Here is a 27,299-nt window from a genome sequence, read left to right as displayed (position 1 = left end):
GCCAATTTGGCAAGAGAGTTTTATTGAGCGCCGGTCAGAGCCAAAGGGCGGCCGGGTTTCAGGAGGAGGAAGGGGGAAAGCCGGCCACGAACCCACGAGCGCCCATTCCTCCCCCGCCCCATCCCGCAATGTCCTCGGAGAGCTCAAGGGACCCCCGGGACTCAACGTGCCTTTTTGTCCTACAGGTGCACCGTTTCTGGGCCGCGTCCCGTCAGCATCCCATGGGACATCGCCACACAAGAGGAAGGAGGAGAGCGCGGGAGGATTCCTGCAGCGTCTCGTGGCCGAGCCCTCGTCACACCAAGGAGCCGTCGGGAGGATCCACGCCATCGTCGGAAGGTAGGCAATGGCGTCTTTTTTTTTCGCGAAATGCAGCTTAAAAAAAAAAAACGTTAAAAAGTGGCATCGTCAGACCCTCGACTCGACGCGACACGACTCGTCCCGACGGACTCCGCGAGAGCAAGGAGGAATCAGCGACGACGGCACGCCGCACAGAGGGACAGAGAGACCGCCGCTCGCCACACGTGTCTTCGATTTGTGCCACGATACTGTTTGATTTGTGCCATGTTATTGTTGTATTTGTGCCATGTTTTTTTGCAGGCGTGCCATAGTTTCGTTTTTATTTTTGGTAAAGAATTAGCAGACCAGTAATGAAGCGCAGGGACGGTAGCGGAGCTCCAAAAGCAGCCGGGAAGGGGATCCATAGCGGGGCAGGTCAGCAGCGTAGAGCAAGACCGTAACTCATAGACGAGGCCGGACGCCGCCGTTTTGGGAGCAGGGGCGGGCGGGAGCCCTCACCAGGGACGGCCCCGTGCCAGTCGCGCTGTAGCAGGACGGGGGCTCCGTGTCCGCAGGGAAACGGTCTCGAGAGGCCGGGGAGGAACGGGACGAGGTCAGGCCGGGGAATCTCGTCCTGGAGAGGGGCCGGGCCGGGCTGGGGGAACCCTATTCCGTCTTGGCAGCCGGGGGGCCGTCGGGCGCCCCCGCGGCTTTTTCTCGGAGCTGGCGCAAGTAGTCGTGGGGGCCCTTGCCCTCGAAGGCCGTGGGGCTCTTGTAGGAGCCGCCGATCTTGTCCCAGAGGGTGAAGTACTGCCCGTAGTTGTAGTCGAAGTACAAGTGGTGGTCGGTGTGGTGGGCCGAGCCGTTGATGACGTGCCGCAGGAGGCGGGGGACGCGGTAGTCGCCGTCGTGAATGGAGATGGTCCAGACGTTGACGAAGATGTAGAGGCCCAAGTAGGTGACTTTGTGGAGGGGGAAGAGGAAGGGGTAGACGTGGTAGGGCAGGCTCTGCATGAAGCCGTCGACGGGGTGGAAGGCGTGGCTGGCGAAGGGCGTCGCGATCTTCCAGAGGTGGTGGGGCTTGTGGAAGCGCTGCAGGGAGACGGCGTGCCGTCGGTCCCCAAGGCCCACGGGCCCGGGGGGTCGACGAGGGTGGGCGTGCAGGTCGGCTCCTTTTAGGGGGTTCCCCGGGGGCCCAGGGCAGGGGAGAGGGACGCAAGGCTCGCATCGGCCGTAACGAGCGCTCGGCTCCCATCCGGATCCGAGCGGAGGCTACGCCTCGTCGGACAGGCCCCAGCCCGCCATCCCCTCACGGCCCAGCCACGTTCCCGGCACGTGGCGAGGGCCATCGCTGGGAGCCCGGCGTCCCGTCTCCTACCTTGTAGAACAGTTTGTGGTGGAGACCACGGTGTATCCAGTAGATGCCCATGTCGGTGAAGAAGAGGAAGGAGAGCATGCTGAGGAAGACACCCGTCCAGCCTGTGGGAAGAGGGAGATTAGGGGCAGTGCCCAGGGGGGCTGGAAAGCAGCGAGGGGGACCGGGGAGGCGGACGAGCCCATGCGGCCGGGGGCGCGCCGAGTCACGTTGGGGTCCGTGCCGACAGGGAGATGCGGCGAGAGGGTTGGATGGCATCTTGGGACACGGGGAAAGGGTCTCGTGAGTCCATTTTTTGTAGCTCCGTTCGGGAAAGGGACTGGAATCTTTTGTGGATGGGGGCATGCGTAGAGCAGGGTCTCGCGACCGGTCCCGGCGCCAGGGCAGAGGGGCAGCTAGAGGGTACCCGGCATCGTGAGTACTAGCTGGTACTAGAGGTACCCGGGTGGTTTTCGCAGGGCTCACAGGAGGTGCACCGTCATCAGTAGACACAGGGGGACACCGTGCGCTGCGGGGGGACCCAGACGGGTGACCCGGGCCTCGGGGAGAGGGCGGGAGGCAGAAAGAGGGGGGCAGGGGAGAGCGGCTCACCGTACGGAGAGTCCTCGATGTTGTCGTAGAGCTTGCTGTATCCCCGCACCTCAGCGAAGAAAAGGGCGACGGTGGGCACGCTGATCCAGGGGAGGGAGCGCAGGGCGTAGACGATCTCCCGGCGCACCTGGTTCTGCAGGGGGTGGCCAGAGGAGAGAAGGAGGGTCAGGGGAACAGCGGAACCGTAGGAAGGTTGCCGCCAACTCCTGGCTGAGATGCGTGCTAGACAGGCCCGAAGGACAGGACGCCGTCCAGAGGGACTGGGACAAGCCCGAGAAGGGGGTCTGTGGGAACCTCACGAGGTTCCACAGGGTCCAGGTAGGGGAACCCCCGGCATCGACGTAGGCTGGGAAAGGAGGGAGGGAGAGCGGTCTCAGCGAGAAGGACCCGGGGGTACAGGCAGACAGGAGCTGGACCGGAGCCAGCCGCATGCACGTGCAGCCCAGGAGGCCAACCGCCTCCCGGGCTGCATCCCCTGTATCGTGGCCAGGGAGGGGATCCCGTCCCTCCGCCGTGTTCCTTGGAGATCCCCCCCAGCGCGCCGCTTCCCACTCTCGGGAGACCTCCCCACCGTGCCGCTTTCCGCTCTGCGGCTGTCTGCAGAAAGAGAGGGATCTGTCGGACAGGGTCCAGAGCTGGGGTGGAGCAAAAGGAGGGCTGGAGCTTCTCTGTCGGACGGACAGGCCCAGTGCATCAGGGGCATTTAGCCCAGGAAGGCTCCAGGGAGTCTTTGGGGAGGCCTTTCAGTACCTCGGTGGGGTTTTTAGGAATGACTGGGACCATTTTTTAAGAGGGGTCCGCGGTGAGGGAAGGAAGGATAACGGCTGTAAGGTAAAAGAGGGTAGAATGAGAGGAGAGAGAAATGTTTTTTGAGGAGAGAGGGGAAGCAGAGGAACAGGTCACCAGAGGCCCACGAACATTCACGGTCGGGTTGGAGGGGACTCTGCGTGACCCAATCTCGCCGAACAGGTCCCCGCTCATGGCCGGGGGGCGGGGTCGGAGGAGAGGACCTTTACTGGGTCCCTCCATCTGAAACAAATCTGTGGTTCGGTGATGCTCCGAGTGGGGTCAGGGGGAGAGGGCGTATTGGGGCACCTAGCTGGACGTGGGGACGTGTCTTTCCCCAGGTGGCTTTCAGTGCCATAGCTCGGTACCTGGCACGTCGCAGGTCCGGGGAGAGCCACGCTAGGGACAGGGCCGGCGCCCGGGGTAGCGTGCTGTACGGGTGGGACAGGTATCCAGTCAGAGAATAGAGCCCAGCACGGGCAGCTACAGGAGGATGCAGGGGGCAGGCGCGGTAAGGGGTCGGGCCGATGCTGTATCACAAAATTTGGGCACTGAGAACGGCATCGGCACAGGCGCACGTGTCGGCAGCCAAGGCCGGGGCGCAACGCAGGCGAGGGGCAGTCACCACACGGAGGGAGGTCAGACTCCCATCCCTCCCAGGGCGATGCACGTAGGGGAAGCGGGGCACGAGGGCACGGCAGCAGCAGCGCGGGCACGCGTACGGATGCTGTAGCATCGGGGTCCCCGAGGCAGAGAATTTGTTGGCATGGAGGGTGGAGAGCAGGACGTGCGGGGCGTATCGGTGCGGCCGGGTGCGTAGCAGGCAGGGGAACGGGAGTCTCCCACGTGCAGACAGAGGGTGCCCAGCGCGGTTGGGACCGGACAGCCCAGCGTCCTCAGCAAGCCCCGACGGCAGCACCGGGTCTCGGAGGTTGGCGTCCTCAGGTGGTTTCTAGGGGCTCGGCGCGGGGGCGAAGGGGGAGTTCGGGGTCGGGGCCAGGGTGGGATCGCAGGCTCAGGAGGAAATAATCCCTCGAGAAGCGAGGGAGAGCAGAGAGGCCGCAGGGCCATTCTGCGGCAGCGCGGCCCACGCGTCTTTCGGAGCAGCCTCCCACCGGCGGACGGTGAGGGGCACTCTGTCGGCACACGGCAGGGGCGGGGGGCACCCACCTCTAGGAATTGGGGATGTTGTTTGAGTCGGTGGTCAAAGATAAAGTAGTAGCTGAGGGTGCCGAAGAGCAGGTAGAGGGCCAGCGCCCCGAGGTTGGTGATGACGAAGAGGCTGAGGAGCTGGCGGCAGGGCTCGCCCTCGGGCCAGCCAGCGGGGTAGACGTAGGGCGTGAGGAGATGCCGGTCGGCGGCATCCAGGACCAGGTCCATGGCGTGTCCTGCAGGAGAGAGAGAGGAACAGTTTGAGGGATTGTGGCAAGCGTTCCCCGTGGCTGTCCCGGGGGCGGCAGGGGTCCGGCGCGAAGGGCGTTGAGGATCGGCAGGGGAACGGAGGCGAGCTGGCGGGGAGGTCCGTCGGCCCCCCGGGTCACGGCAGCAGGGTCTGCCAGGCCCATTGGTGGGACGTCGTTTGTTTGGAAGGGTAGGAAGCGTGGACTGCGCGTGACGTAGAGGTAGGGCGGCCGCCCGGCGCCCATCACCGGGGGAGAGGGGACGCACGGCGGGTCCCGCGCCCGTCAGCGAGGTTTTGGGGAGCGAGGGCTCCTTTTCGGAGGGCACGCATCGTCTTGGGGTCCACGGCGGCATCCGGCCGGGCGATCCGGGATTCCAGAGCAGTCGGCGCAGTTTTGGGTGTCATGGGGCGATCGTAGGAGCTCCTCTGGGGGGCACCGGGGGGTGTCTAGGGGCGTTTAGGAGGCGCAGGCGACAGGTCCCGCGGCAGGGGGGGTCGGCGCCCGGGAGCTCCGTCGGCGGGAGACAGCGCGGGGGTCGGGTCTCCGGGGTCCCCCCCGCTCCCCGTCCCCTCGCCGTCCCCCTCCCCGCGGACCCCCTCCCCGTCCCCCGGTACCTGCCTGCGGGTCCCGGCGCGGCGGTGGGCGGGGAGGGGCGGCGCCGGCCCCGGTAGCGCCACGCGACGTCACCGCCAGCGCCACCTCGGGCCGTGACGTCGCTGGGGGGCGTGGCGCGGGGACAGCTCCGTCGGGGGCGGGGACCGGCACCGGTCCTGCCCGCGCGGGACGAAACGGGGGTTCTCTCGGCGTCCCCGGTATCTCAGGCAGGGGAAGGAGGGACGGAGGGATGCCGGTCCGAGCGGGGAGCCGTCGTGGGTCCCGTTCCCGGGGGAGTCTGGCCGCGAGGTCTTCGGGTCTACCGGAGGCGTCCGGCAGAATGGCTTGGGGATGAAGGTGGCGTGGCCTGGGGCGGATGAGGATGCTGCATGTGGGCAGCGAGGAACGGGACCCTATAGAGGTAGATGCCAGCGGGGTGCCAGGCGATGGCGCAGGGTGCCAATGTGGAGGCCACCACCGTGTTTCCCAGCACATGGCCACGCAGAGCACAACAAGGGGGCAGGAGGCGTGTAAGGGGTGGGATGGGCCGAGGGCACAGTGCGTCGGTGAGACCCCGAGGGGCTGCAGTCGGCACGGTCGCGTGCATCGCTCTGCTCTCAGGAGAGAGAAGGATGAATATAGGTTGTGATATAAGGCAGGATTTTATTGGTCATTGATCATAAACGTGAAGGTGGTTGTGTATCAGGAACAGTCGGGAAGAGCACCCTTGCGTCCATAGGGTACCGAGCTGAGGGAGGGGTCTGACTGTGTCATCTGGAAGACCGTCTCGTAGGTCCCAGGGCTTCCAAAAAGAGCCTGTCTCGTCTGAAGCTCCTTCTCAGAGGGGAGTCTAGGCATGGCCAGATGGTATGTGTAAAGGAGGAAAGAGGAAGGGAGTATCTTGCAGGGAGCGAGCCCGGAGGGGTGGCAGGGCACTACCGGCTATCCACGGTCTTTCTCAGCGAGGACTGTAGGCCCATTTGGGCGTCATCACAGTCCCAGACTCGGGCGTAGGTCTAAAGGGCGGTCGATGTGCAATGAACGTAGCTGAGCTATCATTCCAGCAAACATGGTTTGTTTAGCATGGTTTTAGTCTTGTCCCCAGGGTCAGTCAGCCTCAAGAGGTGTCTGTACCCGAGGGGAGGAGCAAGGCAACAGAATAACTGGTAGTGATTTTTGCATAATGACTGTTGAGGTGCGTCACCTCCTAATGGGTCTCTAGGGAGTGGGTTGGACAGTATCAGGCACCGCGCCGGAAACACGCCCTATGTTCAGGTCTCGTGATCCGCGTCCCCTAAATAAAGGCAGGGTCGGAGGCTTTTATCATGATCCCCAATGTGGGTTGTCGCTGGAGGAGGAAAAGGGTGTCAGGGGCGGGATGGTTGCGACCACTATGGAGACCATCGGGGCATATATGACGTAGTAGGGATGTTATCGGAGCGTCAGTAGTAAATCAGGGTATGGACAATCTGGAAAGGAATGGCAGTTCGGTATGATGTGCTGTACCGCAAGGTAGGGCGGGATAGAGAGGTTGCGGATGGGTATTTTCAGAGAGGGTTGGCAAGTGCCAAATCAAGGGCATGTAGCGTCCCCTCCACGTGCGGCGTCATGTAAGGGATATCTTAGCCTGGATGGGGGCGGCGAGCGACAGGCGTGCTATTTGTAGAGACTGATGAGGATGCAGGTTTTGCTGTCGATCGGGTTTCAGCACCGAGCGTCTCAGCCAGTAGGAGTAACTGTGTTGGGGCGTACTTGTGCCGTGTCTGGCATGACCCTAGCTCAGGTAGATGTTAGTCCAGAGGGGTGTACGGTTGGGCATCTGTCCCAGCGCGTGCTTGAGAGGTGATGGAACATGAGCAGATGCAATATTAGTAAGAAAGCGTTAGGCATGTATGCCAGGCAGAGTAATTTTGTAGAAAAGTGATATTAGACAAGGAAAAGATGTGTTGAAGCAAAGGGACCCTTGCACAAGCTTCTCTGTGTAGTCATAGAGGTGCGTCATACTGTGTCCGGAAATGGCTTTGGAGGATTAGATAGGAAGCAGAATGTCTTCCAGCGTTGGAAAAGGCTGTCTGAAATTTCCAGGATGTGTAGAGTTTTGGACAGGTTGTGTTGGGGCGTACTTGTGCCGTGTCTGGCATGACCCTAGCTCAGGTAGATGTTAGTCCAGAGGGGTGTACGGTTGGGCATCTGTCCCAGCGCGTGCTTGAGAGGTGATGGAACATGAGCAGATGCAATATTAGTAAGAAAGCGTTAGGCATGTATGCCAGGCAGAGTAATTTTGTAGAAAAGTGATATTAGACAAGGAAAAGATGTGTTGAAGCAAAGGGACCCTTGCACAAGCTTCTCTGTGTAGTCATAGAGGTGCGTCATACTGTGTCCGGAAATGGCTTTCTGAAATTTCCAGGATGTGTAGAGTTTTGGACAGGTTGGCAACACCAGAAATGTGCATCATGGTGAGGATGCTTTCCCCTGGCCCCAATGGGGGTCTTTTCCCAGCAGGGCCTAGGCTGATGAGGTGGGGGATGCCCACCTGGTGTGCTGAGGCAGCCTTGCCATTGGCTCCTGGGCAGGGTGTCCATCAGGAGGATGGGGGCCTTTGAGTGGGTGACCAGGGGCCAATGGCAGGCCAGAGGAAGCTGGGGGGGAGGTTCCTGTGGGGTTACCCCTGAGGGGTTGAGCGACTTCGGGAGCGTAGCGAAGAGGGACGGAGCAAAGAGGGACGGTAGTTTGCAGAGCACTTCATCTGGAGGAGCCCGGCGGCAGAAGCCTCCCGAGGTAAGCCAGCGCTCTGGAGAAGCAGGGCTGCCTTCGGCGGCCGTGCTCCCGGTACGGGGGGGGGTAGGCCGGGGAGGCTCCTCGCCTCAGCCTGCGGGACCGGGGCCCCGGGGGCGGCCCGCGGGGGCCGCCGGCGGCCCCGGGGCCCGGGGCGGCCCGCGGGGGCCGCCGGCGGCCCCGGGGCCCGGGGCGGCCCGCGGGGGCCGCCGGGGCCGGCGGCGGCCCCGGGGCCCGGGGCGGCCCGCGGGGGCCGCCGGGGCCGGCGGCGGCCCCGGGGCCCGGGGCGGCCGGCGGCGGCGCCGGGGCCCGGGGCGGCCGGCGGCGGCGCCGGGGCTGGCGGCGGCCCCGGGGCCCGGGGCGGCCCGCGGGCCCAGCCCGGGGGCCGGGAGACCGGGGCGGCTCCTCGCCTCGACCCGGCGGGGGGCGACCCGCGGGACCGGCCCGGGGGGTCGGATACCGGGGAGAGCCCCGGTGCCCTCGCCGCGGGGAAGATGCCGGGGCTTTGCCGCGGGAGCCCCGGCCTGGCTCCAGCACCCGGACAGCTCCCGGGGCCGCGGTGCGGGCGGAGGGACGGCGTGACGACGGGACGGAAACGACTGTCCAAGGAGTTCGAGAAAGTCGTTCTCGGTTGGGCCCCCTCCTCCAATAAAGGCTGATGCTCTGAGTCCTTGTCCTTTGGGTGAGCCCGTGTCTGGGCGCCGAGTTGTCACTAGCACGCACATGCACCTCCACAATTAGATAGTGAGGGGATGAGACACAGGTAGACAGGTGGGGGGGGAGAAGGAGGGAGGACGGGTGATGTGGTAGTGGGATGCCAGACTGCCATCCATGCTGAAAGTCTGTTGACTAGTCACTGTGTCTGGCTACTGCTGTTAGGCTGGGGTGTCTCCCTCTGCATCGGTGATGGCTCCCCTGGCTCATTGACGCCTCCGCAGTGCACAGGCCTGCTTGTCCTGGGAATGATACTGTCAGGCCTCTAAACAAAGACCAACAGATAATCATCACAAACACATGCCACCTGCCTTACCAGCCCCCCATAACAATCTCCTCCCACTCTAGCACTGAATGCCACAGTCATTCACAGCGAAGGCAAAGTCCTGTACAGTTAGGTGAAGCAAGGCCCAATAAAGCAGAGCACAGTCAGTGCAATACATGCGCAAAGCTAAGCACAGCACAGCACAACTAAGCTAAGTGAGGTGAGACAAAGCCCATCACATTACTGAACAGTCAAGTAAAGAAAAGTGAAGAAAAAGCAGAGCAAGACAAAGTAAAGTAAAGTACAGTAAAAAAGCCAGTCAACTCAACTGCTGCAAAGTACAAGTCAGTACAAGTCAGTACAAGTCAGTACAAGTCAAGTACTGCAAAGTCAAGGGTAGTGACAAGTAAAGGGAACAGCAAAGTGAGCAGTACAGTGAGGTAAAAAGCACAGTAAAAGCGAAGAAAACAGCAAAGTGAACTTAAAAGCAGACTTAAAAGCAGAGAAACAAATGAAGTGAAAAGCAAAGCGAAAAGCGCAAAGCAAAAAGCGCAAAGCAAAAAGCGCAGGAAAAAGCAAAGCAAAAAGCGCAGGAAAAAGCGCAGGAAAAAGCGCAGGAAAAAGCGCAGGAAAAAGCAAAGGAAAAAGCAAAGGGAAGGAAAAAGCAAAGCGAAAAGTAAAAAGTGAAAAGTAAAAAGTAAAAAGTAAAAAGTAAAAAGTAAAAAGTAAAGCAAAGCAAAGCAAAGCAAAGCAAAAAGCAAAGCAAAAAGCAAAGCAAAAAGCAAAGCAAAAAGCAAAGCAAAGCAAAGCAAAGCAAAGCAAAGCAAAGCAAAAAGCAAAAAGCAAAGCAAAGCAAAGCAAAGCGAAGTAAAAAGCAAAGCAAAGCGAAGTAAAAAGCAAAGCAAAGCGAAGTAAAAAGCAAAGCAAAGCAAAGCAAAGCGAAGGAAAAAGCAAAGCGAAGGAAAAAGCAAAGCGAAGGAAAAAGCAAAGCGAAGGAAAAAGCAAAGCGAAGGAAAAAGCGAAGGAAAAGGCGAAGGAAAAGGCGAAGGAAAAGGCGAAGGAAAAGGCGAAGGAAAAGGCGAAGGAAAAGGCGAAGGAAAAGGCGAAGGAAAAGGCGAAGGAAAAGGCGAAGGAAAAGGCGAAGGAAAAGGCGAAGGAAAAGGCGAAGGAAAAGGCGAAGGAAAAGGCGAAGGAAAAGGCGAAGCGAAGGAAAAGGCAAAGCGAAGGAAAAGGCAAAGCGAAGGAAAAGGCAAAGCGAAGGAAAAAGCAAAGCGAAGGAAAAAGCAAAAAGCAAAAAGCAAAAAGCAAAAAGCAAAAAGCAAAAAGCAAAAAGCAAAAAGCAAAAAGCAAAAAGCAAAAAGTAAAGCAAAGCAAAGCAAAGCAAAGCAAAGCAAAGCAAAAAGCAAAGCAAAAAGCAAAGCAAAGCAAAGCAAAGCAAAGCAAAGCAAAGCAAAAAGCAAAGCAAAAAGCAAAGCAAAGCAAAGCGAAGTAAAAAGCAAAGCAAAGCGAAGTAAAAAGCAAAGCAAAGCGAAGTAAAAAGCAAAGCAAAGCGAAGGAAAAAGCAAAGCGAAGGAAAAAGCAAAGCGAAGGAAAAAGCAAAGCGAAGGAAAAAGCAAAGCGAAGGAAAAAGCAAAGCGAAGGAAAAAGCAAAGCGAAGGAAAAAGCGAAGGAAAAGGCGAAGGAAAAGGCGAAGGAAAAGGCGAAGGAAAAGGCGAAGGAAAAGGCGAAGGAAAAGGCGAAGGAAAAGGCAAAGCGAAGGAAAAAGCAAAGCGAAGGAAAAAGCAAAAAGTAAAAAGTAAAAAGCAAAGTAAAAAGCAAAGTAAAAAGCAAAGTAAAAAGCAAAGTAAAAAGCAAAGTAAAAAGCAAAGTAAAGCAAAGTAAAGCAAAGTAAAGCAAAGTAAAGCAAAGCAAAGCAAAGCAAAGCAAAGCAAAGCAAAGCAAAAAGTAAAGCTAAGCAAAAAGCTAAGCAAAAAGCTAAGCAAAAAGCTAAGCAAAAAGCTAAGCAAAAAGCTAAGCAAAAAGCTAAGCAAAAAGCAAAGCAAAAAGCAAAGCAAAGCAAAAAGTAAAGTAAAGCAAAGTAAAGCAAAGTAAAGCAAAGTAAAGCAAAGTAAAGCAAAGTAAAGCAAAGTAAAGCAAAGCGAAGGAAAAAGCAAAGCGAAGGAAAAAGCAAAGCGAAGGAAAAAGCAAAGCGAAGGAAAAAGCAAAAAGTAAAAAGTAAAAAGTAAAAAGTAAAAAGTAAAAAGTAAAGCAAAGCAAAGCAAAGCAAAGCAAAGCAAAAAGCAAAGCAAAAAGCAAAGCAAAGCAAAGCAAAGCAAAAAGCAAAGCAAAGCAAAAAGCAAAAAGCAAAGCAAAGCAAAGCAAAGCGAAGTAAAAAGCAAAGCAAAGCAAAGCGAAGTAAAAAGCAAAGTAAAAAGCAAAGTAAAAAGCAAAGTAAAAAGCAAAGTAAAAAGCAAAGTAAAGCAAAGTAAAGCAAAGTAAAGCAAAGTAAAGCAAAGTAAAGCAAAGCAAAGCAAAGCAAAGCAAAAAGTAAAGCAAAGCAAAAAGCAAAGCAAAAAGCAAAGCAAAAAGCAAAGCAAAAAGCAAAGCAAAAAGCAAGGCAAAAAGCAAGGCAAAAAGCAAAGCAAAGTAAAAAGTAAAGGAAAGCAAAGTAAAGCAAAGCGAAGGAAAAAGCAAAGCGAAGGAAAAAGCGAAGGAAAAGGCGAAGGAAAAGGCGAAGGAAAAGGCGAAGGAAAAGGCGAAGGAAAAAGCGAAGGAAAAAGCGAAGGAAAAAGCGAAGGAAAAAGCGAAGGAAAAAGCGAAGGAAAAAGCGAAGGAAAAAGCAAAGGAAAAAGCAAAGGAAAAAGCAAAGGAAAAAGCAAAAAGGAAAAAGCAAAGGAAAAAGCAAAGGAAAAAGCAAAGGAAAAGGCGAAGGAAAAAGCAAAGCGAAGGAAAAAGCGAAGCAAAAAGTAAAAAGTAATAAGTAAAGCAAAGTAAAGCAAAGTAAAGCAAAGTAAAGCAAAGTAAAGCAAAGCAAAGCAAAAAGCAAAGCAAAAAGCAAAGCAAAAAGCAAAGCAAAAAGCAAAGCAAAGCGAAGTAAAAAGCGAAGTAAAAAGCAAAGCGAAGGAAAAAGCAAAGCGAAGGAAAAAGCAAAGGAAAAAGCGAAGGAAAAAGCGAAGGAAAAGGCGAAGGAAAAGGCGAAGGAAAAGGCGAAGGAAAAAGCAAAGCAAAAAGCAAAAAGTAAAAAGTAAAAAGCAAAGTAAAAAGCAAAGTAAAGCAAAGTAAAGCAAAGTAAAGCAAAGTAAAGCAAAGCAAAGCAAAGCAAAGCAAAAAGTAAAGCAAAGCAAAAAGCAAAGCAAAAAGCAAAGCAAAAAGCAAAGCAAAAAGCAAAGCAAAAAGCAAGGCAAAAAGCAAGGCAAAAAGCAAAGCAAAGTAAAAAGTAAAGTAAAGCAAAGTAAAGCAAAGCGAAGGAAAAAGCAAAGCGAAGGAAAAAGCAAAGCGAAGGGAAAAAGCAAAGCGAAGGAAAAAGCGAAGGAAAAAGCGAAGGAAAAGGCGAAGGAAAAGGCGAAGGAAAAGGCGAAGGAAAAAGCAAAGCGAAGGAAAAAGCGAAGGAAAAAGCGAAGGAAAAAGCGAAGGAAAAAGCGAAGGAAAAAGCGAAGGAAAAAGCGAAGGAAAAAGGAAAAAGCAAAGGAAAAAGCAAAGGAAAAAGGAAAAAGCAAAGGAAAAAGCAAAGGAAAAAGCAAAGGAAAAAGCAAAGGAAAAGGCGAAGGAAAAAGCAAAGCGAAGGAAAAAGCGAAGCAAAAAGTAAAAAGTAATAAGTAAAGCAAAGTAAAGCAAAGTAAAGCAAAGTAAAGCAAAGTAAAGCAAAGTAAAGCAAAGCAAAGCAAAAAGCAAAGCAAAAAGCAAAGCAAAAAGCAAAAAAAAGCAAAGCAAAGCAAAAAGCAAAGCAAAAAGTAAAGCAAAGTAAAGCAAAGCGAAGGAAAAAGCAAAGCGAAGGAAAAAGCAAAGCGAAGGAAAAGCAAAAAGTAAAGTAAAAAAAAGAGAAGTAAAGTAAAGTAAAAAGCAAAGCAAAGCAAAGCAAGGCAAGGCACATTACTTTTACTCGACTTGACTTAACAGTAAAGTAAATTACAGTTTGGTAAAGTACAGTACAGTACAGTTTGGTAAAGTAAAGTCCAGTTTGGTAAGGTAAAGTCAAGTCAAGTCAAGTCAAGTCAAGTCAAGTCCAGCCACCTGCAGCAAAGACCAGTAAAGTATTGTAAGGTCAAGTTAAGTCAGAATGAGCCTGCTAAAGCGAAGCGCCGCACGGCGCTGTGTAGCTAACTACAGTTCGGCTCTGCCATGCAAAGCACAACGGAGCTCTTCAAAGTGTTCAACAAAGTACAGTACGGTCGAGTACTGAAAAGTACCGTAAAGTCCACTCTGGCAAAGCTCCGCAAATCGCTGCAAAGTACAGCTATGTAAAATAAAGCGCTGTAGGGTAAAACTCGGCAAAGCGAAGACGAGCAGAGCAGAGCAGAGCAGAGCAGAGCAGAGCAAAGCGAACCGAACCGAACCAAACCTAAGTAAAGTGCTGAAAAGGAAAGGAAAGTAAACTTAAACGCATTAAATAATAAGACACATTACAATAACGTTAACGTTAGGTAAAGTCCAGACAGGCAAAGTGCGGTAAAGACTGGAGAAGTGAAACCCGGAAAATTCCACAAAAGTACAACTCCGACAGACACCCTGAGTTCCTGACTTCGCTCGCTCGCTTCCTTCCGTTCTTCTATACGCTTACCTCCCCTCTCCCTCGCCGAGACCACCCTCTCCCTCGCTGCCTTGGCTGCTGGCTCATGCGCAGGACAACGTCACCGGAGTCTTCCTCCTCGGCTGATGCTGACCGGACTGTCCTCTATGACGGAGTCGGCTGCCTCCGCTCGGAGCAGGCGTGCTGAGCCTGCTCTACTCCCTCGGACCATTATGTTTCCTGGTCGGCGCTTTCTCAATCACTATGACGTGCCCACAGAGATGCTAAGACCCCTTATCTCTCCGGCCGAAATGCAACCGGACACATGCAGCGCTGACAGCCTGACTGATGCACCGCGGAGACGCCCAGAGTGGACGTGCTCGGAGAGGCGCTGGGAGACCGATATGGGATGCTGGCCCTGGCCGCGTATAGGGAATGACACATACACCCACAGCATGAGGAGCGCACCGAGAAAACACGAAGGTGGCTGGACAAAGGGGAATGGTGAAAAGCAGAGAGCGTGTACCGAAAGCCTGCAAAGAGCGATGCGGGGCGCTCGCCCAGCAATGGAACCCAACCGGGACGCTGCCTGGATGCAGACCACAGAACGCAGATGAGACGCAAAGAGCGCGCAGAGAAAAGAGCCACAGCACGCACGTAGACGTTCAGTTACGGTCGACCGCGACGACACACACCAAAATATCACGCACTGCGACGGGCAGACTCTAGGCTGCCTAAAAACCACAGACGCCTTTCTCAGACTGAGTATAGAGACCCAGAATTACAAATGCGTCACGCCAGTGCCAGAGGAAACCAATGCGGACCATCATAAGGCCATTCCATGATTTACAACGCTCCAAAACACTAGGACGTCCGAGACGCGTGGGACGGACAGCACCGGGTGTGCCGGGACCGACACGGAAAGCTGCGCAAGGGACCCTGCGTGAACACGCAATGAGTCCTGATACACGAGACAGAAAACCGCTGGCAGAAACAGATACGAAAACAAAGCCAAACCTCCAAATGAATGACTACAGAAATGGAGACGGAGCAGAGAATGCCAAGATGTGGGGATGGAGCCGACCGCGGGACACGCAGACACTCTGCTCTCCGGGCTGCTGTGTCCCATAAAGGACTTTTGCATCGTTACGCCGATTAAAGTGCATGCCCATGCATATGCAACTAAAGATTACAGACATCGTTTTAACCATATATCATTATGGCACTCCACTCCACGCACATCATGCTACGCCTCACCGGAAAGAAGGGAGAAACCTGAGACTGGGCTGTCCTTGGCGAGGGGGCTGGACTGTCCTAATTCAGCAAACGTTGCAGGGGAATATAACTGTCCCTAAGGGGAACACAGAAGAAGATCGTGCTGGAAAGATTTTTTTTCTAGAAAGAAGAAGATTATGCCTGGGAAGATTCCCTGAAAAAAAACACTAAGTCCCTCTAGCTCTGTCTAAAGGGAAAGTCTTTCCCTTTCTCTCTTTTCCCATAGAGTTGTTAATTAATAGTTAGAATTCTTAAGTTCTTCAGGATTTCGTCTTAAGAATTCTCAAGGTACCTTCAGTGCCGCTTGCCGTAACTTGTCATATACCTGTTGTGAAGTAACTCGACGCACACCTCGGCACGTGCCATATTTTATAATATTCCTAACCGCTTATCTCATTAAGACCTATAGTAATCATTTAGCAAAACTAATAACTGTTTGTATACGGACTTTGAGATTTATCTCTCCTTAGTCCACGTCAGTACCCCCTTTCCTTTCAGACAGTGGGACAGGACAGCCTCCTTTCTGCCAACCCACATCAGCCCGAAGTCCTTGGGCGCTGTGCTGCCTCCTGCAGACCCTGCTGCCAACCGAAACCCTCGGATCCCTTTCTGCCAGGCTGCTCTCTGGCCGCTCCTCTCCGGATTTAGACTCTCACCCTGCGGCGCTCCTACCCCGGTGAGGAATCCAGCCTTTCCCCTCGCTCGTTTCTCCCCCCATTACTCACTGTCCAGTGCTCCCATCTATCTAGACCCCTCTACGAGGCATCTTCTCCCTCCACAGGGTTCACCGTACCTCCTGGTTTGCAATCATCAGCGATCTGACAAAGGATGCCTTCCGCTCCTGCCTCCGCATCAGTGATAAATACATTGAATGGACCTGGACATTGCACTGAACCCCGTGGAACGGTGACTGGTCAACGGGTGGATGAAACCCCTTTGCCTGGACCCTTTGCCGGTTCAGTGCCCGGTGAGGTGTTAACCCGCTCCTCCTGCTATGGGACAACTTGTTCGGAAGGATGCTGTGACAGACAGTGTCATGAGCCTGACTAAAAAGAACACAGCTACAGCCGCTCCCTTCCCTTTCTCCCCTACGCAGGTGACCTCATCATAGCAGCTAATAACAGTACATACACATGACTTTCCCCTGGTGAACCCACGCTCCCTCTGCCCAATAATTACTTCACTCTCTAAATGTAACCCCTGTGAGCTTCTCCCTGACTTCCCCAAGGACTGAGGTGAGACTGACTGGTCTGCGGGGGACTGCACTCGCACCCTACATCCTTCTGTACACTAGGAAGATTCTTGTTGGGCCCTGTGGACTTGTGAACGTTCGACTGATGTTGCCAGCCCCTGATCCCCGCCAGCCGCCCCCAATGTCACTGTCTGCTAAACGTAAGTGCCGATTCCCACGCTCCCGGTCCTCCAAATTGGGCAATTAGGCCGCCCAAAATCTACCTGCTTTATTAAAGACTGAACCTATAATACACTCATTGCGTGCCGTCACAAGCCCAGCCTCACCCTCTATTGGCCCATTGTCCTCTTTAGACTGCTTCTTCCTACTAACGTATTTAAAACCATATAATCCTAGAATTATCTAGCTTGGAATGGACCTCTCGGATCCTCCGGTCTGACAGCCGACCTAATGCTGACAGAAACCATCCCTAAACCATATGGCTCAGTGCTACCTCTACGCATCTTTTAAACGCCACCGGGGATGGTGATGCCGCCGCTTCCCTGGGCGGTCTGCTCCGAGGCTTTCTAACCCCTCCATGGTAAAACTTTTTCCACCTATCCACTCTAAACCTCCCCTGGTTCAACCTGGGGCCGTTTCCTCCTGTCCTTCAATGAGCCCTTCTCGTTACCTGAAACAACGCTCGCCCTGTTTGACCCCCATGGAGCCGAGGACCTGCCCATCTTCTCCCGGCATGTATGAACCCCAGCTCTGTGCTCTTCCCCCTAAGCCCGACCTCGCTCCCAGAGATTGCCCCGTTGCTGACTCCTCTTTAGCTCTCCTCAGAGTTCCCCCTTTGCCCTGGCTGCTGTTCTGCCCCTCTCCCTTGACTCCCTACGTGCCTTAATTACCTGCTCCTCCACTTCTAAAAGGTGGCTCTTTGACACCGACCGGCGCTCGCCCGCTCCTAAGCCCTCAAAAGCAGATTCCCGGGGCGCTCTGCTCAATAGCTCCCCAAAAACCTGACAAATGGCTATCCTGAAGTCTGGGCCGGCCCCCCAGCTCTCCTTTCTTTTTCTCATTACACTGACTGTTTTACTCTTGTCTTTAACTACAACCGATTAGCTATACTCCAATCTATACTAATCATTTTGGGAAACTAATAAATGCTTGATTACAGACCTTAGCCTTATCTCACCTTAGTCCACACCGTTGGGAATTTACAACACTGACTTCGCTTATCCTTGCTCTTTCCTGAGAGTGGGATGTGACACCGTGGCTGGGCTATTGATAGTCAACACCCACTGCAACATCCCCTCGGTGTTCCTTGCCCCTCATCCTCAGCCTGAGGCCCTCAATCACATCCTGTAACAGCTTTACAATCAAATGTCCCCCTTACATATAGCGCAACACCTCCACTGCCTGACTATCCCACCCTCAATGGCCTTTAGCCCCCCAGCCCCGTGCTCCAATCCCGGCACTCCTTCCACTGAGTCTCCCCAATAACAATGAGAGCTGACTGACCCTTCTTGGTCTCCTAGGGTTCCACGTGAGCCTCATTTCCCGTCCCCCTGCCTGCCCTGGCAGAAATGGCCCTCACGCCACTCACTCTCTGCTCCAGCCACCCCTTGCCATTGTTCCTGCTCCCCTTGAGACCCTCCTGGACTTCCCCTGGCTGCGACTGGTCCCTCATCCCAAAGAGTGCACCTTCACCAGGAACTCCAAACAACTCCTTCCCTCTCCAAACAGCACCACGACAAGACTCACCATCGACCTCCAGACCCACGCTGGCACCGCTCGCCCGTCCCACACACCAAAGACCCGGGCTCCTTGCAATGACCGCCGGCGACCACCCCTGCTCCTGTTCCTCTCCCCTACAATGGTGACCTCCGCTTGCATTCTGCCACAGCCACCAGCTGTGAGGCGAGTGGCCCGGAGACAGGCGTGCGGATGCTTGGCTGCCAGATCGCAGATCACAGGGATTCACAAAATGGTAGGGGTTAGAAGGCACCTTCAGAGACAATCTAGTCCAACCCCTCCTGCAGAAGCACGTTGGACGGGATCGCAATTAGGTGGGTTTGGAACATCTCCAGAGAAGGAGACTCTACAACCTCTCTGGGCAGCCTGTTCTAATGCACAGTCACCCTCAAAGTAAAGAATTTTTTCCTCCTGTTGAGATGGAATTCCCTGTGTTTCAGTTTGTGCCCGTTGCCCCTTGTCCTGGGCACCATTCTCTCGACACCCACCCTTTAGATATTGATAAGCATGGATGATTTGCTCAGTTGCTGCCCACCTCCTGCCACCAGGCTCCTCAACCCTCCCTGGAACCCCAGAAGACACCTCGGGTGCTCTCTTTCCTCCCTACAACTGCTTACTAATCCCCCTCCTATTAAAGAACAGTGCCCCTCTTTCCTCTGGCCCCAACCCGGACCCTCGGGCTCCCACCCACCCCAGAGAGCATGCAGCCCTGGCCCGGCACCCCAAATTCCCCGTTCCCCATCCCTCTTGGGGACTCTCTCTGGCCACGGTGTCCTCCCGGCATCGCCCCATCCCAGCCACCATCACACAGGACCACACCGCTTACGAAGGATTACAACACTTTTTATTCCCACGCAGCCGTTTCACAGAGTACAGACACAAAACAAGACACCAACACAGACAGCCCCCCCCACCCCCGACACCCACCAGCACCCCCAGGCCACTCTCGACTCTCCCGCCGGGCGCCCCAATGCCGCCCCGTGCCCACGGATCCCGACCCTGCTCTCGCCGTGAAAAAACTCCGCTGCGGCACGACGCGCACACGTAGGATGGAAACCTGCCCCGCATTTCTCTGGCTCTCGCTCCTGCCCAACAACAAGCAACTCTTTCCAAACATTGGGACCACCTTCTCACCACCGCCATGCAGTAACGGGCTTCCCGGACCCACGGGGACGAGCTGGGCTCTCGGCCCCGCACCTCGACGTACACCTCTGCTCCAGAGAGCTTGGGGGCAACGCGCTCCCGAGGTGGCACAACATCCGATGACGACAACAACGCGCCGCTCCGGCCCGCATCCCGTGCCGTGACACCTACCTCTGGTCCATACGCTCCCGAAGACCCAGGATGCCCACGGCTGGCCGTGCTCCAGCCCGTCCCACAGTAGCGACAGGGGTGTGGGCCCCCTAGAGCGCACGCTACAAGGAAAACCCAGCGACAAACTGCAAAAAAAAAAAAAAACCCTCAAGTCCCACATCGCTGATGGAAAGCTGCAAAAAAAAACACCCCACAGTCCAACATCGAAGCCGTACACCTGCAAAAAAAAAAAAAAAGGTCCCACATTGATGGCAGACACCTGCAATAAAAACCCCAAGTCCCTCATCGATGCCAACACACATCCATCTCTGCCTGGTCGTTGCTGTCGCGGTGCTGCCACGTGCCACGTTCACATTCAAGTCCGCATGAGATCTTTCTCTGGGTCAAATCCCTCTCTTGCCTCCACGTGGCGGGACGAGTCGGTGGCAGCCTGGCCGCTGTGGGGGTGCTGTCTCCTACCCTACAAAGACTCAGGCTGACGCGAGAACAGTCCTTGGCTGGGTGGCAGAGCTGCACCTACGAGGTCAGGTCCCGTGGAGCTGCCTGCAGCCACAGCCACAGCTGGGCTGCCACCAGAAGGGTCGCTGGGGCGCGGTGCTCCCCTGAAGAGCTGGAGGCTGCCAACAACACAACAAGACCCACGTGAGCTGGGACCCCAACACACGTAAAACAGGCTCCTCCCTCCTCCCCGACACCCCGGCGGCCCCTCAAACTTCACTGGTCCCAAAACTTCCTGAGTGGCCTATCTCATCACTGGGCCTCCCTCCCACAGGCCCCTTAATTGGCCTCTGGACTCTACCCATGGGCTTTACTCTACCCTGCCACTGCCACCATGCTATACGCCGTCACCACCCTTGCAGACTGCTGGCCAGCTCTCCAAAGATTGAGATGGACTTCTTATAAGAGCATGTAGTGATAGCACGAGGGGCAATCCCTTCAAACTGGAAGAGGGGGTGATTTAGACTAGATCTCAGGAAGAAGTTTTTCACTGTGAGGGTGGTGAGACACTGCCATAGGTTGCCCCAGAAAGCTGTAGATGCCCCAACCCTGGAGGTGTCCGAGGCCAGGTTAGACGGGGCTTTGAGTGACCTGCTCTAGTAGAAGGTGTCCCTGTCTGTGGCAGGCGGGGTTGGAATGAGGTCGTCTTTAAGATCCCTTCCAACCCAAACCATTCTATGGTCCTATGATTCTTCAAAGTCAGCCCTCATTGGCCTCACTCCTATCTGTGACACTCCACACGTTCCAGACACCTTCCTGATACCGTGCACACCTACGGCCCCTCAGCTGTGGAGGAAAAAGCCCCCCGTGACGCTCGCCCCGACTCCTGCGCCAGCCCCGGCACTTGCCCCTGCAGCTCTTGCCGTCCCCTTGCAGCGTCCCCGTCACGCAGCTGCACAGGGGCCCGTCCGCCCGGCTCGTGCAGATCTGCTCGCAGCCGCCGTTGTCCTCGCACCAGTCCGATCCTGGACACAAAGAGCAAAGGAGGACACCTGAGAAATGCTCCCGGACCCTTGGCTGCCACCAACACCCACAACAGGGCCCACAGGAGCCCACCCATCACCATGCCGGCACACCTTTACATCACACATAGCATGGGGATGACGCTAGGACCCACTTAGGCTTCTGTCATCCATGACCCTAAAGCAGCATCTAGTCCTGTGCTCACAACCCTCTGGGAACCTTCTCGGAAGACAAGGAGAGCACCCACAGCACAGGGACACATGCAGAAAAATGGAGCACCCCACGCCACCTGGGCTCCCACCTCTCAACCTGCCATCTCATCATCTCCTATGTCTCTAGGAACACACATCCCTGGGCAAAGCAGACCCCCGACGTGGCCCACACCTACACCAATCCCACTGGCACCTGAACACCCTCCAGCCTCACTTCCCGGCGGCAAAACCCCCTCGAACGCTCTTACACTCGTCCCAATTCCTGTACAAAGGAACAGCCTCTCCCCACAGGACCCATGCATGCTCCCTCGCCCCAGTGCCCTCGGATCCAGCCATGCCTGGGCACTGTCCCCACTGGGCTCCACCTGGATGGCAGACAACACACCACAGCCTTCCTCAGCGTCACACACACTTACGCTTCCTCCTGATAGGCCCCACGGAGAGGATCTGCTCCTTGGACTCCTCGGCGAACATGCTGGCCATCCTTGTGTGCTGAGGGCAGTTCTGCGTGGGGACAAACACCGCCTTCGTCACTCTCGGCCCCTGCCCAGCCCATCCACCCGAGTCGGCTCCCAAAGGGACCCCTGACCCCGATCCCCTGCCTTGGAGAACACAGGTCCTGAGATGACCAGCCTGTGGTGGGGCTCTCCTCCCGGAGAGCCATCTCCAGCCACCTCTCTGATGCCGGGTCAACTGCCGCCCTGCAAAGCCAGCCACCCGTCCATTGGCACTTACTATTTTGCAGGAGTATTTCTCCGAATCGCAGAGGGAGACAGCGCAGTGGAGGTGGACTTCGTCATAGTCCCCGATGAACTTGAAGACGGTGACGTGGAAACGACACGTCAACGACACGCCGTTCTCCTCTATGCCGATGGTGTTGTCCTTCATGTTTTGGCATCTGCACAAAGCACCGATGCTCACCTTAGACCTCCCGCGACTGAGACCTTCCCTTGAAGGATGCCGCTCGCCCCTGGCCCCATAAGGTACCTTGCCTTGGGTCCCACGGCACAACACTTAGATCCCACCCTAACCGCCTCCTCTGGACAAGGGACCCTGCCTCTGTAGCATGACCTCTCTCGGGCATATCCAACTTTGCTGTACTCCTGCTTCCCGAGACAATTCCTCCACGATCCACATCCCCCCGTCTCCTACAGATGCCCCGACACCTGCAGCATCAGCCATGCAATGGAAGCCGTTTCTTGCCACAGCTGGGACTCCTTCACACACGGGGCCTCTGGGTACCTCTATGCTAAGCCAACTAGCCAACTTGTCCAGTTCTGGACAGGGAACTGCTGGAGAGGGTACAGCAGAGGACCACAAAAATGATGAGGGGCCTGGGGCATCTCTCTTAAGAGGAAAGGCTGAGGGACTTGGGTCTTTTTAGTCTGGAGAAGAGAAGACTGAGGGAAGGTCTGATCTTGGTGGGTGTCAAGAGGAAGGGGCCTGTCTTTTTTCAGTGGTGCCCAGTGACAGGACAAGAGGAAACGGACACAAACTTGAACGTAAGAAGCTCCATTCAAACATGAGGAGAAACTTCTTTCCTTTGAGGATGGCAGAGCACTGGAACAGGCTGCCCAGAGAGGTGGTGGAGTCTCCGTCTCTGGAGACGTTCAAAACCCACCTGGACAAGTCCCTGTGCAACCTGCTCTGGCTGGACCTGCTTTGGCAGGGGGTTGGACTAGATGATCTCCAGAGGTCCCTTCCAACCCCATACCATTCTGTGATTCTGTGAACTAACTCCGGCACTAAAGACACGGGCTCCCCTATGTCCCACCCTTCACAGATCTTGGTCACCTGTCTCACTGACCGCAAGGTCCCCTTCTCTAACTGGTGATACCCCGCTTTGAGCATCTTCCCCAAAAGACATGACAAAAACCAAGGTGTGCCGAGCCACTTGGCCCACGGTCGCTCACCCTCCCTCGATGATGAAGTAGCGCAGCTTGTCGTTGCTGTCCCGTGAGGGGGTGGCGTAACACTTGTTCAGCATCAGGATGAGGTGGTTGGAGTCGGCCCCCACGACAAAGACCCCCACGTAGAGCACATCCCGGGTGGTGAGCACCACCTCGCCCTGCCGGTAGGGGTGCTTGTAGGAGGAGTTCTTGTACAGGGCCATCTTGGTCGTGAAGCTGCCTTCCTGCGTTGGCACCGTCAGGTTAATCACGCTAACGATGACAAAGAAATACTGGCTCAGGCAGAGGAAAGGCGACAAACCCCCATCTCGGTGCCTCGCTTCGGACCCTCACCCACGTTCTCCTGCGCCCTTGCGGCAGAAGGGGTTGTATGCCTCCTACCTGAGCATCGGCCGCACCACCGAATCCAGGGAGATCTTGATGTCCAGCTCGTAGGCGCAGGAAAATTCCACATTGATGGTCCGGTCCCGGGTGATGATGTTGCCCGTGTTATTCGCGCTCTCGATCCACACTGTGTTCTTGTACACTATGTGTGTGCTGTTGGACTGCAGAAGGAATGCAGGGTGTCACTCGGGACTGGCTGTCTCTCCCGCCCTGTTTCTAAGAATGCCCCTAAATGCCCCGCCACCCTTCTGCTGCCTCTGGGGCATCCTTACTCTAAAACACATGCCTCTGGTTTTGCCTGGTCCCCGTCCCATTAAAACACCTTCCAAGCATCCCTTGCACCAGCACATGACCCCCACTCCAACCCTGGCATCGAGCTGGGCCACCGCCGCTGAGGAGGAGGACTGCCTGGCTGGCATGAAGCTACGCTGCCTCTATACACCCCATGCCAACAAGGTCCCAGCATGCATAATGGCTCAGAATACACAGACCCCATGCTCAGCCTCCCAACTACTCTGTCTCCTCTGGACGAGGATGCCAGCAGAGCGATGGTGACCCCATGCCAAAAGACCTTGCGTGCTACAAAGCCCACCCATGACCTGGGTGGGCCTGAACATGAGCGTCCCAGACTGACTTTCAGAGCTACATGTGCATCCCAGACCCCAGTCGATTCTTAGCTCCAGGTCGCTCCAAGCTATATCCCAAAGGCATGCTGCCCTCACCTCCTCCACCCTCAGATTTGCATGAATGAGAAGACACCTGAGATGAACAGGCCCGACTTCGCTCCCAGGCAGGTGTGCCACGGCTCACCTGCACCAGATTGCCACAGTTGCCCTTGGTGTTGTTGATCTGGAAGGAGATGAAGTCCTCCCCTTCGATGCCGGGGCACTGGCGGTCGTTGACTCGCACCCCCTCGCGCTCGAAGCCCAGCTGGAACAGCTTGCACTTCGAGATGGACACCTCCATTTGGGCGGCTTTACAGGTCACCTCTGCATCAATGATGTCGTGGGTGGCTAGAGGAGAAGATGGGATAGCCTTCAGGTCACCACAAATGGCACTGCGGATCCGGGCTGCCAGCCCTCCCGTCCCTCCTCCGCCCATCAGAAATGGGCCAGGATGGTCTTCTGCAGCACACCTTGCCCGTGCAACGTCCCTGCGGCTCAAAGTGCTCCCCAGAGAGAGCTGCCCATAACTCCCACTCCAGAAAACCTCCTCCCGTCCCGAACTCTACATGGTGGCAAAACTCTGTCTTGACAGAGGTCCTGGCCCTTGGCACCTCCTTTCCCGAAGCCCCAGCACTATGATGACCTAATGCATGCCCCATGCCACTCGCTCTGTGGCCGGGGCCGGAGGACTCACTGTTCCCGTAGGGCGGGGGCTCGATGCACCCACACAGCTCCCCGCCGTTGTCCAGCTCGCAGCTGCGGTTGGGGCAGTCGGCGCCCACGCAGGGATCTTCCACCACTCCTGCTAAACAGCACAAGACAGAGCACAAACACAACCTTTATCCTCGGACCCCGGGGCGGGAGCATCTCTGACTGCCCCCCTGCCCCACCGGCCCCTCTCCCCGTTTCTGTGTCCCGGCGGGACGCAGCTCCCCTCCACCCTGAAGACCCCCGGCTCTCTTACAGCAATTCTCCTTCTCGATCCACTCGGTGCCCAGGATGCCGAAGGTGCGGCAGGCCTCGCCGTAGGCGGCCAGCGAGCCGCACAGCTGGACCTTCTTGTGGTTGTAGCAGCCGTCCAGAAAGCAGGACTCGTAAAAGGGCAGGGGGTCCAGGAGGCCGTAGCAGGGCTGGAAGAAGCCTTTCATGTCCGTCAGCTTCAGGCAGTAGCTGTCGCTCTGCAGCTCCTGGATCTGGACGTTGTCGCAGGAGGCGGCGTACTGCGAGTACTGCAGCTCGTTGCAGCTGTGGGCACCGAACACGTCGCGCGGGGGGCTCCCGACGCTGCCGGCCCCCGCTCCCGCCCGGCGGGGAAGGGCCCCCTCCAACCGCTCACCTCTTCTGCATGCCGTTGGTCTTCCAGCTCTGCGCCAGCACCACGCTGCTGACCGCCGGCTTCCCCCGCAGCGTGGCGTAGTCGTCCGTCCGGTCGCCGTTGAAGTTGCCGCAGAGGCCGCACACCTTGTTCTGCAGCCGCTCCCCGATGGTGATTTTGATGACGTTGAAGCCGTTGTAGCGGATCTGGATGTCGGGGCTGGAGTCGATGACCAGGAAGCCCTCCTGGCTGAAGATCTTCGTGGAAAGACCCGTGACGAAGGGGATGCTCACGAGGCTGCCGTTCACCTGGAGTGGAAAAGGACACGAGGCTGACGTCCCGTCCCTCCCATCCCCTCTGCCTGCAGATGCAAGTGTTAGACATGACATCCCAGCCGTGAAAACACGCCACCTTGTCTTTGGCAGGGGCCGGCACCTCCTCCTCCCCGCTCCAGCCCATGGATTGCTCTGAGTGCACCCCCTCCCTTAAACATCCACACGAGGCCGTGCCCCAAATGGAACCCTACTCATGTGCAGAGGCTCATGAAGGGCCATAGGCAGTGTCCCGCAGAGACTGAGTGACACCGCAGCAATAGCCCGCCCTTCATACCCCTCTGCTCAAAAGGACAGCTTCATCCACACCTCCACGATGCGGATGGGTACACGACTACAAATTCCCGGGCTGTGGACGGTGTTGCCTCTTGCCGGCCTTTTCATCTCAGCTGGCATCCCTCCCTCCACAGCCAGAGGACAGCCGCGTCCCTCCCCTTAGAAGCTTCCTCCACTGGGATGCAGAGCCACCGACAGAGCCTTCTGAGACCCTGATGGAGACCGTTGTGTGGCCCCAGGTGCCATCCTCCTCTGCCTGGGAGCTGGTGCCCTGCCACCCAGCCCACGGCCCTGCTCCGGAGGGAGCTGCCGCCCCTGACGAGACCTCACCTTGACGGTATTCCTGTCACTGATGAGGATCTGCTCCTCATTGATGTAGAAGTACACGGGGGAGATGACGGTGAGGTTGGGCGAGGACCACTTGTCAAAGTTGATGATGAGCTGGAAGGAGAAGTCGGGCAGCTTCTGGCAGATGGTGGAGAGGACGAAGGCGCAGTTGGCGGGGAAGCGGAGGAAGGCCCCATCGAAGGTGCGGAAGACGCCGCCGCCCGCCGCCAGGCAGAAGGAGCTCCTGGTGCTGAAGCAGCCGCGGACGCCGTTGCGCAGGGCGCACTCCTCGTCCGACTTGCAGTGCCGCGGGTCGCACTGGATGAGGTTGCGTCGGAAGCAGCGGCACCGGCGGGTGCAGTCCCCGTTCCAGAAGAGCTGCTTGGGCTGAAAGAAGGATCCGTCATCAGCTGGAATGGCTGGGGACCCCTGCCCTACCCTCTGCAGACACTTGGTTTAACCCCCTCTGCTGCACAGAAAGCGAGAGGACAGAGGAAAAGGCACAAAGAACACGCTGGCAGCTGGCACCTCCCCTGCAACATCCCTGCTACCCACAGGCACCAGGCAACTGCATTTTTCCACTCCCACTGCAACACCCCTCTCCTCTCGTACACGCACAAAAACCATGGCATGCTAAATACCTCCTGCACCCTGCCAGCCAACAACCTGTCCCCTAGGGTCCCTGTATGACAGTACCCCAATACCGGCTCCCTACGGGTGCAAGGCTGGGCAAAGACACCCTATGCAGAACAGTTTCACCGACACAAACCACAACCCACTACAACAGCACAAGTAACATCTGCTGAATCAAAGTCCCAGGTAACATACAAATAAGTAAATTCCATGTGAAACAGTAAACTCCTCTCGTGGGTAATACCTAGAGCAATCTGGTCACACAGTACTGGACTTTAGCACTCATCAAAGCCAACCTTCCCAGTTACCACACTTTCTTCCCCACTCCTCCAGTTCCCTCCCGTCCCTGCCTGACACTCGAGTTACTTTCACCTAACGCTCCTGTCACAATTTTGCCAGGCAAAAAGACTCGCCACACAGCACACTGTGGGAGAACATGCCTCTTCTCTCTGCCTCTGGTAACCCCTGGAGCCTCTAGAGCCCCGTGCCGCTGCTGCCTCATCCCTACCCTCACCGACAACCAGTTTCCACCACCAGCATGGTACCTGGCTCTCGCCTTGTGAAGTCTTACCGACTCCACTTTTCCACTCATCTAGTAGATATAAGCTGGTGGTCAGATCAGAGCTGGACCCCGGCCCCGACACAGGGACTCCTCTCGCAGGAGCGATGGTAACATGCTCTGCAGCTCAGAGGATGACTTGAGATGCCGCAAGACAGCTTGGCCTCAGCAAACTCCAACAAACATCCTGCTGGCCGTGGCTGGGGCTTTGTTACGCAAC

At 56.1% G+C, this 27,299-nt stretch overlaps 2 protein-coding genes across 2 annotated transcripts in view; both read right to left on the bottom strand.

Annotated features, from left to right (window-relative positions):
• Positions 1-191: 191 nt before the first annotated feature.
• Positions 192-4,417, bottom strand: SC5D (sterol-C5-desaturase). Its single transcript, XM_074162261.1, has 4 exons — positions 4,202-4,417; positions 2,246-2,378; positions 1,658-1,758; positions 192-1,371 (listed from the first exon to the last, which is right to left on the bottom strand). The coding sequence occupies exons 1-4, from the start codon at positions 4,409-4,411 to the stop codon at positions 946-948; spliced, it is 870 nt and encodes a 289-aa protein (XP_074018362.1). The 5' UTR covers positions 4,412-4,417; the 3' UTR covers positions 192-945.
• Positions 4,418-19,521: 15,104 nt separating this feature from the next.
• The window catches only part of TECTA (tectorin alpha), a 30,006-nt gene continuing 22,228 nt past the window's right edge, over positions 19,522-27,299 (bottom strand). Inside the window, exons 13-23 of the mRNA XM_074162293.1 lie at positions 25,891-26,274; positions 24,974-25,260; positions 24,602-24,882; positions 24,332-24,442; positions 23,783-23,985; positions 22,970-23,133; positions 22,592-22,840; positions 21,414-21,576; positions 21,095-21,182; positions 20,352-20,468; positions 19,522-19,622 (exon numbers count right to left, since the gene is read on the bottom strand). Of these exons, the coding sequence (XP_074018394.1) occupies positions 19,522-19,622; positions 20,352-20,468; positions 21,095-21,182; positions 21,414-21,576; positions 22,592-22,840; positions 22,970-23,133; positions 23,783-23,985; positions 24,332-24,442; positions 24,602-24,882; positions 24,974-25,260; positions 25,891-26,274 (2,148 nt within the window). The remainder of the gene's footprint in view (positions 19,623-20,351; positions 20,469-21,094; positions 21,183-21,413; positions 21,577-22,591; positions 22,841-22,969; positions 23,134-23,782; positions 23,986-24,331; positions 24,443-24,601; positions 24,883-24,973; positions 25,261-25,890; positions 26,275-27,299) is intronic.

This window comes from Numenius arquata, chromosome 22, assembly GCF_964106895.1.
Source record: "Numenius arquata chromosome 22, bNumArq3.hap1.1, whole genome shotgun sequence".
NCBI classification, from domain to species: Eukaryota; Metazoa; Chordata; class Aves; order Charadriiformes; family Scolopacidae; genus Numenius; species Numenius arquata.
This window is presented reverse-complemented; position numbering and strand designations above follow the sequence as displayed.